The sequence below is a fragment of the Canis lupus genome, chromosome 20, assembly GCF_011100685.1.
Source record: "Canis lupus familiaris isolate Mischka breed German Shepherd chromosome 20, alternate assembly UU_Cfam_GSD_1.0, whole genome shotgun sequence".
In the NCBI taxonomy this organism is placed as follows: domain Eukaryota; kingdom Metazoa; phylum Chordata; class Mammalia; order Carnivora; family Canidae; genus Canis; species Canis lupus.
In genome coordinates, this window is record NC_049241.1 from 1,744,755 (window position 1) to 1,757,729 (window position 12,975).

Consider the following 12,975-nt stretch of genomic DNA (forward strand, 5'->3'; position numbering starts at 1 on the left):
ATGTCCATTGACTCAGCCTATGGAGGTAGCTTAAACTGACTACAGGCTAAATAAAATGATATCGTTCTGTTAATTAAATAAGATGATCTTTACCTAAAGTTTCTAATATGGTACTGCTTTTTATTATGTTCTTAGGACTAGTCACTTTCTCCTTGTGTTTCACTTCCTCATTTATAATGTAAGGGCTTACTACTTTGTACAGATTAACCAAGAATTCATTAAGATATTTAGTTCATAAGTCAACTATCTTTCTAACTTTGTCTCCTGCCCCATGCTAATCATGAAAGGCATTATATTCCTAAATATGAAATGCCATGTATTACCATACTATGCTACATTTTGCTCATGTTCTTTCTTTTGCCTGGGACCCATCTCCACCCTAACTCCTATTTCTCCTATGTATTTAGTCCTGGAGGAGTCCTCTGGGATCATCTACAATACCTAGTGATATACCCTGGATAGAGGGGTGAGAATATATTTTGAAAAAGCAAGTTCAATATAATAATTTATCTTAAAGCAATGTTTTCTGAATATACTACGTATAAAGTAAAACACGGAATTATTGCTGTTGCAGATGTTTACATTTCAGCAATTTCAAGAGGGTCTGAGCTTTTCTCTGTTCCTTAAAGGGGCTGAGCTCTACTCTCACTCAGGAATTACCAATGCACTTTTCTCTCCCTGGAAGAGTCTCTTCCTAAGCCAGCTTCCTACGGGATACCCATTTATCCATTCAGGTGCCAGCTTAAATGTTTCTGCAGGAAGGTACATGTAAAAAAGTTTCCCTTCTATACTCTGTCATATTTCCTTATACCTCTTAACAGACTTTACAACGGTTTGACCATGCAGTCACATGGCTGTCGTGTTGGTGTCTTCTCAGCTAGACGAAGCTCTGAGGATAGGAGTTGTACTGTTCCGTTCACCCCCATGGTGCCTGGCACAGGAAGGACCTTTCGTTGCCAAAGGGGATCAAACACTTAACAAAAGTCAACGAACACTGCTCTATGATCATGGAAATGCCATGTGACACGGATGAGGCAAGGGAGGTGCAAAGGAGAGCTTGCCCAGGTCCCGTGCCCTTGAGAAGCCTTTCATGATCCCGGAGTCCCCGTTCAGCCTCTTGACGTAGGGTTAGGGACAGTCTTCGCGTCAACGGCATCGGGGCCAGTCCTGTCCGCTCTGATCGGTGTCATTCCATGCAAGCGCACACCTGCTGCCCTATGGGCGCGCAGGAAATGTTTCCGGTGCAGGGGACGAGCAGGCGGCGCGGGTGTGCCCTCCGCCGTCGCCGCACATCGGGCAGGTGGCCGCGGCTCCCGAAGGCGCGAGGAGGGCGCGAGGAGGGCGCGAGGAGGGCGCGAGGAGGGCGCGAGGAAGGCGCGAGGAAGGCGCGAGGAAGGCGCGAGGCTGCGGCCTCCAGGCGCTGGCGGCGGCGGCTCCGCCCCTCTAGGCCTCCGCGGCGCTGATTGGCCGGCCGGGCGCCGGGGGCGGGGTGGAGGGGCGGCCGCCCGCGCGCCCGCCTCGTCTCCGCGGGGGCGCGCCCGCGGCACGCGGCCGGGCGGGGCCGGGGGGTGAGTGACGGCCGCGCGGGGCCAATGGGGCGGGCGCGCGCCGCCGCCGCCGCCCGCGCGGCCCCTGACGCCGGCCGAGGCGCCGCGCCGCTGCGGCTGCGGGCGGCGACGGCTGCACCATGGGCCGGTTGCTGCGGGGCCGCCGGGCTGCCGCCGCCGCTGCTGCCCGCTGCTGCTGCTGGCCGGGGGTGAGTGCGCGCCGCGCGGGCGGGCGGGCGGGCGGGCGTGCGGGCGGCGGCGGGCCCGGGGCAGGCGGGGGCGGGGGCGGGCGGCGGCGGCGGCGGCGGTGCTGGACAGCTCCCGGGCCGCCAACAAAGGGGCCGGCGCGCGGGGCGCGGGCGGGGGCGCGGGGCGCGGGGCGCGGTGGGCTGCTGCCCGGGGGTCCGCGGCGCCGCGCTCCCAGGGCGGGGGCGGGGGCCGGGGCCGGGGCGGGGCCGGGGGCGGGGGCCGGGGGCCGGCGCGGGGCCCGCGGGGCCGCACACACACGTACGCACGCAGGGGAGTGTGGCGGCGGGCGCGCCTGCACCGCTCCCGGGCGCCGTCTCCAGGGGCCTCCGGGGAGGGCGGACCGCGCCGCCCGCTCCGCCACAGCCGCACCGGGGTGGGGCCGCCGCCCAGGTCTCCGGGGCCCCCGCGGCGAGGGCGGGCGTCCTGCGGCTCCGCGGGGGCAAGCGCCGGGGAGCCGCACTCGCCACCGCCGCGGCTGCGACAATGAGGGGCGTGTGTGCGCGCCCGAGCTGCCGCCGGACAGGAGCGGGGGTGTGGCATGGGAGTGCGGTCTGCGCTGTGCCGGCAACTTTACTAGGAGGTGTGACGGCGCCGGGTGTCTGCTGTGGCAGTGACGGTGCCGGATGGCTCCTGCGCAGCTGCCACGCACGGATGGGTGTGAGGACACCCGGAGACGTGCACAAGGGCAGGCGTGCCGAAGGCAGGCTGGGTGTGAGCGGCAGGTGTGCAACGCTGTGTCAGTGACAGAGGCGCGGGACCCAGGTGTGTGCATGGCGGGGGAGCGTGAGGCATGTGACCGCCTGAGACAGCCACCAGCAGCGAGTCGGGGTGGGGAGAAGCGCTGTGCGGAGGGTGGGTCAGATAAGGTCATGACCGAACAGCCTCGGGCCGGCACAGTGGAGGGGGCAGTCCCCAGGAGTGCCGTATGGGGGTGACAGCCGGTTGGTGTTGGTGGGCAGACACGCTGGGATGAGAGTGTGTGCGTGGTCACTTACCAGGTCGCCCTGAGTGACTCCGCTTCTGATGGACACACAGGAGATCACGTCGGTGCGCGCGTATGTGGGAGTGGACCAGGGACCCTGGCTACTTAGTCACTTCCGTGCAGTGAACCCACAAAGACGCAGGCACATGTGTGCATCCGTGTGAGTGAAGGAGAGACCTGTGAAGGTCTCTGCGTGAGGGGGGAGAGCAGTTTTTCCTCGGTGGTGGCAACGAGATGGGCCATTGCTGTGGGCCCGTAGTGACGGAATCCTAGGGAAAATGTCTGGGAGGGGAAGAGGCCCTTGCTCCTGAGGTGCCCCGGGAAGGGTCAGCTCCGCGAGGGTACTTTTTCTCCATCATCAGTCCAGGGAGGGGTAAGGACCTAAGTGCTGTGCACAGAAATGTGTCCATTGGTGTTTGTCTCAGGCACGCACACACACCTATGTCTATGTTTGCATACCTTAAATCCTCTCTGGAAGAGGTGAGAGTCAACAAATAAATTAAATATTGATTAGTCTGCTATTTATTTGTGCAACAGCCACACCAGAACTGGCAAGAAAAGTGTGTCAGGACCCATGCCCAGCTGTGGCTAGCCACGGATGACTGTCGGCAGCTTTACGCCTTCTGTGCTCCCTCCCACCTCCTCCCTCTTGTACACACTTCATGGTGTGCGTTATCACCTCCCCCTTGGCGACTTGTCTGTGTCCAGCAGTATGTCTCTTTCCTATACGCCTTTCTGTAGAAACCCTTCAAGAACCCCATTGGCATTGCTTCGCAGACACAGCAGACATGCACTCATGAGTGTGTGTGTATGTGTGTGTGTGTGTGGGGGGTAGGATGATCGTGCTAGACAATTTCTGTTGTAGCTGACACTTAAGGGTGTGGGGGCTGTGTGGCAGATGCTGCTGGGCAGCTCCCGTATTGGTGTCTGGCAAGGGCTTAGGGAGATCTGTACTTCAGAGCTGCTGATGAGGGGAAAGGTGGGGGTGTAACTGATGGTGGAATCAGAAAAGGATGTTTGGATCAGGAGCAGATTGCAGGGGAGATAAAACATGCAGAGGATTACTAAGGCCTTGTTTTTTGTTTTGTTTTGTTTTTTCACCCCCTAAGATATAAGCCTACTTCCCTTGCCTCTTTTTCTGATTTTAGGTCAGATTTTCAATTCTTTGAGACTGGTCCCCGAATCCTTTTCATGTGCCTTCTTTCTCTCTCCCTTTCCCTGTTGGGAGTGACAAAGTATCAGAAAATTATAAGTGCTAGAGAAAAATAAAAGAATATCGGGGAGCCTGGGTGACGCCCAGTCGGTTAAGCTTCCACCTCTTGGTTTCAGCTCAGGTTGTGATTCTGGGTAATGAGATCGAGCCCCACATCGGGCTCCGTGCTCAGCATGGAGTCTGCTTGAGATTCTCCCTTTCCTGCTGCCCCCAGATTCCTGCCCCTTGTGTGCATGCACGCTCTCTGTCTTTTTTTTTTTTATTTTTTTTAAATTTTTATTTATTTATGATAGTCAGAGAGAGAGAGGCAGAGACATAGGCAGAGGGAGAGGGAGAGGGAGAAGCAGGCTCCATGCACCGGGAGCCCAACATGGGACTCGATCCCGGGTCTCCAGGATCGGGCCCTGGGCCAAAGGCAGGCGCCAGACCACTGCGCCACCCAGCTCTCTGTCTTAAAAAAAAATCTTTAGGCAGCCCCGCTGGCTCAGCGGTTTAGCGCCACCTTCAGCCCAGGGCGTGATCCTGGAGACCCGGGATCAAGTCCCACGTCAGGCTCCCTACATGGAGCCTGCTTCTCCCTCTGCCTGTGCCTCTGCCTCTCTCTCTCTCTCTCTCTCTCTCTCTAATAAAATAAAATCTTTAAAAAGAAAAAAGAAAATCAGTCACAAAGAATGTAATTCTGAAATTTTAAATCAGATGGAGTCTCAATTAAGGCAGATTAATTATCAAGTGCAAAAGCAATTAGACACAGAATGCTTAGGGCTCAGCTACTATTTTGGTGGGCAAGTTTGAAAATAAGCAACCTCTTGCAATTACCTAAATAATTACCCATTGCCAAGACTTTTGAAAATATCAAGGTCTATATAAAGAAAAAATAATCATCACAGGGAAAAAGAACTTCAAGAAAATGGAACTATTTACTGGAGAAGGAATGAAAATCCTGATTCCTTTTTTCACACAAGCTTTTCGGCAGGATTATCACAATCTCTGTTCATTCCTTTTGGACTGTTGGGAAAGGAAGAGGTGGGGAGGGGGTGGAAGGAGACTGTAGCTTCTGTCTGACAGGCAGAGGAGAGAGGTTCAGAGAATAGAGGAACTCACCTTATCATGGAAGTGGTAGGAAGGAGTCCTGGCTAATTGAACAAACCACAGTCCTCTGCACAGAAAGCTTCACGACTAAACAGTATTTGACTTCCAGAGGTGGGAAATGAACAGGATTGCTGGTCAGACTTTCCTTGAGAGGGGCCGATGCAGTATTCTCAGGGTCCAAGCTGCTGTGGAGAGCTGGCCCATGGCCTAGAAGGGAGTGATTTCGCTCCCCCCATGTCCCAGTTCAGCTCTGAGAGAGGCAACTCTCAGGTTTTGAAGAGGCAATGCAAGTTGGAGCCTCCTGAGACTAAAATCCCAAGAATTTCTAAAGTAAACCAGTTTGCACCTTTCTAAAGACGCTGACATAATGTCCTCCCCAACATACCTGCTGGAGACTGGTGTATGTAAATAAAGATTTTCACCCAGTGGCCCTTTCAAAGATTGGCTTCTCAGGTGCCGTGGAGATCTGTAAAATTTTTATTTAATTATTACAAACATTTCTCATCAGTTGGCTTTTTTTCTTCGTGGACTGCATGAGTTTTTTTTCAGGTAAGTTGATTGCATTTGGCTCCCCCAATCTTGGGGGTACCACTCTACAAAACAGGGCTGTTATATCCAGGGGTATCATATATAAAACTTAGACTACACCTGTCCAAACAATGGTCGTTTTTGAGGGGAGAAATCTACCCACTAATTACAGGGCTTCTGTTCACTAGCTATTTGACCTTACCGTCCCGAACCCTCTCTTATTTCACCTGCAGGAAAGAAGAGGGTTATTTATTCATTTATTCAAACACCTACTGAGTTCCTGTCATATTTCAGAGACTGTTGAGGCACTGGACTGACCAGGTTGACTCAGACACGGGACACGGTGAGAGGGAAGGAGACTGTAAGATGGCCTGTTACAGTTTGAAAGAAAAGTGTGGTAATTTGTTTGGGAGGCTGTAGCACTGGGAGTGGTGCCTGGCCTGAGACTAGGAGTGGCTGGGTAGTGCTTCTCAGAGGTAGAGGTTGGGAGCAGGAGCAGGAGCTGTGCAGATGGGCACAGGTGGCCCTAGGCATTACCTCTTTCTGGTTAAAGGCTTTTTTTTTTTTTTTTTTTGAAGATTTTTTTATTTATTTATGACAGACAGAGAGAGAGGGGCAGAGACAGAGGCAGAGGGAGAAGCAGGCTCCATGCAGGGAGCCTGACATGGGACTCGATCCCAGGTCTCCAGGATCACACCCTGGGCTGAAGGCAGCGCTAAACCTCTGAGCCACTGGGGCTGCCCTGGTTAAAGGCTTTTTGAGGCTTGGGTACCGTCCTGTGTTTTCACCCATCAGTTCTGCTTTTGTTTGTTTGTTTTTTGAAGTCACATAAAATAACTCTGGTCTTTGTTACTCACAGTGACCTTTTATCTTAATATATTTGAGGATACCATTCTTTTATCCTGGCCAAGAACTTTCCAGTTCTCTGTTCTTTTTGTCGGGTAATAATACTTACATGTATGAAATACAGTCTGCTCATTGTAGCACTGTTCTCATGGAGCTTACCTCATTTGAGGCTCCTGTCTCCCTGAATGCTGTGGAATTTTTGCTTTACAGATGAGGAAACCAGGGCCCCTGGTGGAAAAGTAGCTTACCCAGAGTGGCTCACCTAGGGAAGCCAGAACACAAACCTGCTTCCCTGGCCCAGGCTCTCTCTACGAGGACATCCTTCCATGTTGACTTCAAGACCTGTTTATCCTCTTCTACACACCTTTTAACTGTGTTAGGCCCCTTCACTCGGAAGGCTTTCCTTACAATTACGTGTTATATTCATGGATCTGTGTTGTCCAACCATGCATAGCATACGCTGTCTCCACTGCACCCTGGGTGCCAGGCTTAGGGCTTACTGCTACTTCAGAAGGTGGTTATGAAGATTCAGATTCAGACAACACTTGCAAAGCATTTAGCACACAGCACCAGTAGTGTTACCTCTCATTTTTTATTATAAACATCACGAAAAATTTCCATGAACTATTCAGGCCAGGGCATGGTGCATGACAGGGGCAGTGCAGGACATAACTCTTTACTGCATCATTGAACTTTAGTCTTGGAAAAGAAAAATTTAGAGGTCATTTCAACCACCTTCCTTATTTTTTTGATGAGAAGATAGACACAGAGATTTTAAGTGACTTTCCAGAAGACATATATAGCAAGTTAGTAATATCTGTGTGATTAAACTAATAATTAAGTTGTGAAACTGGCAAATAGGGCTGTCTTCCTATTCTTAGTGAATGGGATTGAGAGAAGGGGGGAAAATATTCCCTTTAATTTATTGGGTTTTGTTCATTTGTTATATAAATTAGGAAAGAGGGATCCATGATTCTAAATAAATATGTTCTAACCAATGTTGGATGAGCCTGACCTGCAGTCTCACATAGTCTTTAAAGACTATTCAGGAGATCATATTGCTGAAATACAAATCACATTCTTAATGCAGATCTGGAAGATGTTCGGCTTAGGGCAGAAGCCTGGGGAACAGTGTGTACACAAGGTCCTTCAAAGCAGGGGCTTGGTCTTCACTGCGTTTGTGCCCTGTGCACTCAGTACAGTTGTAGCAAAGATGGGTGCTGATAGCCGTTTCTAAATAAAAAGATGCCTAGTGGGTGCTGAGTCAGATGAACCTCACTCTCTCCTGCCTGCCTCCCTTGGTCTCCCCTTTGACCCTGCTGCAGGGAGGGCTAAACAGTTTGGCCTTTGTGGAGTGAGAACAGCGTCTCAGAATCCCCTGGCAGCCACTGGATGTCAGGACTGTTCCCCCTCTACCCCTACCCTGCCAAGTCTCCACTGGTACCTCTGGGCTCTTTGCTCTTGGGGTCATGTCTTAACCTTGTGCCAGTCTAGCCTTTTCCAGCCTCTCCTAACCATCTGGCTTTCGTGTCTGTACAGGATCATTCCTGGGCACATGGGCAGCTGGATCTGATGAGCCTGGCCCAGAGGGCCTCACCTCCACCTCCTTGCTGGACCTCCTGCCACCCACAGGCCTGGAACCGCTGGACTCAGAGGAACCCAGTGAGGCCATGGGACTGGGAGCTGGCCTGGGAGCCCCTGGCTCAGGTTTTCCCAGTGAAGAGAGCGAAGAGTCCCGCATTCTGCAACCACCACAGTATTTCTGGGAAGAGGAGGAGGAGCTGAATGACTCCAGTCTGGACCTGGGACCCACTGCAGGTAGTTGTTCTACATAAGAGTATGTGCTCATTGCAGCTGGGAGTGAGGCCATGTAGGCAGAATGCCAGAGGACCATTTCCTTACTCAAATCACATCTCTTGTCTCTCCCCACCAGCTTTAACCATGCTGCTTCCCGCTTGTGCACCAGAGCTGAATGTAGGACCCTGAATGTCTTACTTGTCCAGGAGGCTCTTTTCTCTTTAACATTCGCTGCTATTTAGGGAGCCTATGTTCTGTGGTCATATAACTCCATATAATGAGAGAGCCTGGGAGTGAAACATTCTTCCAGCGTAAGCTGCAAAAACTACTGCTCATAGGGGTTAAAAGCATGCCTCAGTTCATACACCTGCTTATATGCTCAGCCATGATCCACGCCGAAGCTTCCCAGGGTCTGGGGTTGTTTGTTTTTCCTGCTATGCTATATCTTCTCTGTTGAAGGCTCCTGGTTCCCGTGCCCCTGCTGAGGTCTCTCTGACCCCCAATCAAGGCACTGCTCTTCTCTGGGTCATGTCCCAGGGTTGGTTTCTGGGTTTACAAAGCATCACTGATAGACCTGTGGGGGCCACAGTGAGCCTGAGACCTGAATAGGACCAAACCAGAATGTGTGCAGTTAGGGGCTGGATGCAGATGTGGCACAGGACATTGGCCATGCTCTGGCTTCAGCAGCTATGCATGTGCCCAGTCATAAACGTTAGACTGCCACTTTATGAATGTGCTAGCCCATGCACAGGGCAGCAGGGTGTTATAGAATGTAGTTCTAATTTTTCCTCTTAGAGTGTATTATTTTTATAATTAGAGAACATAAATCCAAAATAAATATTACATGGAAGTTGTGGAAAATATGAAAAATGCAAAGAAGGAAAATTCACCCATAATCTCACAACTAAGAGAAACTATTAATAGTTTGGGATACATCCTTATAGTCGCTTTTATATATTTATTTATTTATTTATTTATTTTAAAGATTTTATTTATTTATTCATGAGAGACACAGAGAGGGAGAGAGGCAGAGACACAGGCAGAGGGAGAAGCAGACTCCATGCAGGGAGCCTGATGTGGGACATGATCCCGGGACTCCGGGATCACTCCCTGGGCCAAAGGCAGACACTCAACTGCTGAGCGACCCAGGCTGCCCTTGTTTCCAGTTTTAATGCTGCTAAAACTAATTATTATCTATTTTTGCACTTCTCTGATTTTTTCCCTGTGATAAATTTCTAGAATAAAATTGCTAGGTGTAAAGATGTATCAGTCGGCATCCTACCCGGAGAAAGAGGACACGGCTGAACTAAGATAAGCCAGGCAAGTTTATTTATAGAATAAGGAACTTACAAAGGTATAGGTAGGGGGTAGGCCAACCAGAGAGGAATCCAGGGCCTGTGGCAGCAGAGCACTCAATGCTCCTACACCCAAAGGGTCAGAGGGGAGGGGTGGATGAAAGGAACTAGGAGGGACAGAGAATGGTGGAGAGCAAGTGGTTCTGACAAGGGCAGTGACCCAGCAGGGGAGAAACCAGGGGAGGAAATACCTGACCCTTTCTCCTCCCATCTTCTGCCAGGGTCCCTGCATTCTCTCTTTCCCTGCCTCTGTTGAGTCTGGTCAGGAAGCAGGGACATGACCTGTTGCTGCAACTCTTGGAGTCCATCCCCCAGGGCACAGAAAGGGGTAGGGAAAGGTAGAAAAGGGATCTGGAGGGGTTGGAGCATGTCTGGTGCAAAGAATGAGAATCTTCCCACAGGCTTTTGTTAAATATTTCCAGATCAGCCTCCAGAAAGCTCTTTGTGGTTTGCATACCCACCAGAGGTGGAATGAATGCCACTTTTTTGGATCCTTCCCACCAGCATTTTGTCATTTAGAAATCTTAGTCAACTTGATAAGCAAATTATTATTATTATTTTTTAAAGATTTTATTTATTTATTCATAGACACAGAGAGGCAGAGACACAGACAGGGAGAAGCAGGCTCCTTGCAGGGAGCCCGATGTGGGACTCGATCCCGGGTCTCCAGGATCACACCCCAGGCTGCAGGCTGCGCCAAACTGCTATGCCACCAGGGCTGCCCTGATAAGCAAATTATAGTGGCCTTTGATTGCTAGTGAACATTAACGTGTGTGTGTGTGTGTGTGTGTGTGTATTTTCTGACCATTTATAGTCCTTTCCAATTTGAGGCATAGTATAATGAAGAACAGACTTTGGAGTCAGGCCGATTCCAAAGTTTTAGCACTAACACTTAACATCTATGTGATTTTTGGCAAGGAGCAACCTTTGCCTCGGTTTTCCCGAAGTAGTATCTTAGGATTTTGCAGTTAAATGCAGTAATTCATTTAATGCACTCAGCACAGCACTTGGTACACTGTAAGTGTTCTGTATTACCTGTTACTGCTTTTGCATGTTTTTCTGTTGAGGCTTTTATTTTCTCTTACCATATAAAAAAGATACTAACCTTTTCTCTGATGTATATAGAAAACATTTTTCTAGGTTAGTAATTACTTTTTTTTAAAAAGATTTTATTTATTCATGAGAGACAGAGAGAGAGAGGCAGAGACACAGGCAGAGGGAGAGGCTCCATGCAGGAAGCCCGATGTGGGACTCAATCCTGGGATTCCAGGATCACGCCCTGGGCCAAAGGCAGGCCCTAAACCGCTGAGCCACCCAGGTGTCCCAATTACTTTTTTTATTATAGTGATTTTTGACATACCATAAATTTCTTAGAAACTTGGGACAGTCTTTCTTTTGAAATGTTTGAAATGTTTTTATGTGTTTTTCTTTGCTTTATGTTTAGAAAATCCTTTCCTGAGATATATGCACCTTTTTTTTCCACCTTAAATTTGTACATTTAACTCTATTTTAGCAGTAATTTATTTTGGTATGTGGTATAAGATAGTGATTTAGTTCATTTCCCCCATAAAGCTAGCCTTGTTACTGCAGCAGCATACATGCTGGTGAATCTATTCCCTTGTTATGGAAAAGAAGCACTAGACAATTAGATGTACTTGGGTCTTTCTTTGGGCTCTTCTTCTTGTTTTGACCCTGGACATTCTAGTCTGAGACAAGCAATCATTCTGAGGGCCTCGGCCAAGAAAGCCACTAAGATGAGCCTAGGACCTTCCTCAGGATCACAGTGGGATGACCCTGAGGCTTTGAGGAACTCACATTTGCTCTGCCTCTCCCTTCCCTTCCGCTTCTTTCCCTCTCACTTCATCTCTTTTCTTCTTCCATTAGCCTCTCTTGGTCTCTTAGTAGTGAAGACAGCTGCCATTCATTGAATACGTGTTCTGTCCCAGGCATTTTGTATCCATTCTTCTCATGCCAGCTGTCCAGTATGGTCTGTCTGCTCATCTCTTCTATACACCCTGAATGACTGTGAGATGGGGACTCAGGTGCCCTGCACAGAGAATGGGCAAGTGCCCCAGAAGAAGTGGAGAAAGGGGAGCTGCTTTTACCAGGCTCCCTAAGTGCTCACCTTCCCACTGGGCCCATACCTTTCTTTCCTCAGGACAGTCTCTTCTCCATACCCCCCAAGGCAGTTTGTGAGAACACAGTACCCATAGAATAAAAGTGAAGTATCTTAGCACTACAGAAGATGCTCTTGATGCTTTGGCCAGGCCTTTCCCTTGGCCTCATCTCCTTCCCTTCTCCCACATGCATCATTTCATTAGCCTATTATCATCCCACTTGGCAGATGTGGAACTGATTCACAGGGAAGTTAAGTGCTTTAACAAGGTCACACTTAGTCTGTGATAGAGGTGGCTGGAGAATCTGTGTCTTCTTCCTGACAGTGGCTCAGGCCTGTTCCCTAGCCTCTGGTGCCACTCCTCCTGTCCTGTCTGCTTGGAGCACTCTTCTCCAACCCAACTGCCTGGTGGACTTGACGTCATCCTGCAACACCTAGCTCGGAAGACACAGCCTCCAAGAGGCCTTTTATCTCTACCAAGCGAGCAGGACTGCACGTGGTTGTGCTTGGGGTGCCCTGTCCAAGGGTGCCTTGCCAAGCAGGGGAGCTGATACTGATGTCCAGCCTGCACGCTACTCATCAGGTCAGGGGCTGGATGGGAGGAGTGACTTTTTGCAAGTCATCTGCTCAGAGGGGCATCTCTGTGAGCTAGCAGTGGCCCTGAAATGAAGCTAGCCATTCCTGCTTCTGCATCCTCACAGTACCTTGATAATATGGTGGTAGGCCATAACAGAGCCAGAAAGTATCCCAGGTGTGAGGCTGATTTGTATGGGGAGGCAGCCCAGAGAGGACAGTGTGTGCTAATCCCCTCTGCCCTCTTCTATTCCTGACCATAGAAGTCAGAGGCTCCCATCTAGGAGTTCTTTGGAAGGAAGGAAGGCATTGCCTCTTGGAGTTTGCTCCTTAGATTAGAGGAGACCCAAGGAAACTTCAAAGGGCCTGCCTGGATGAGGAGACTATCTACAGGTCAGAGTGACCATGCTAAGTGCTGTCTTAACCCAGCCCTTGGGGACCTGGATATATCCATGCAGCAGGAGCAATGACTACAGTAAGCCATGCTGTGAACAAGCCCAATCTCAGATCTATTACTCTACTAGTAATTATGATATCAACCTATGTTAGGTGTTACGGCATATTATCTCATTTAACCTCAACACTAACAAGTATATATTGTTACTCCCATTTGACCAGTGAACAAACTGAGGTTCCAGGAGATTGCATAACAGGCCAGCTGCTAAGTATAACCAAGAATC

At 50.1% G+C, this 12,975-nt stretch overlaps 1 protein-coding gene across 1 annotated transcript in view; it reads left to right on the forward strand.

Moving 5' to 3' along the window:
• Nucleotides 1-12,975, forward strand: part of PODXL2 (podocalyxin like 2) — a 38,273-nt gene continuing 25,298 nt past the window's right edge. Inside the window, exons 1-3 of the mRNA XM_038565255.1 lie at nucleotides 1-25; nucleotides 1,574-1,756; nucleotides 7,994-8,272. Of these exons, the coding sequence (XP_038421183.1) occupies nucleotides 1-25; nucleotides 1,574-1,756; nucleotides 7,994-8,272 (487 nt within the window). The remainder of the gene's footprint in view (nucleotides 26-1,573; nucleotides 1,757-7,993; nucleotides 8,273-12,975) is intronic.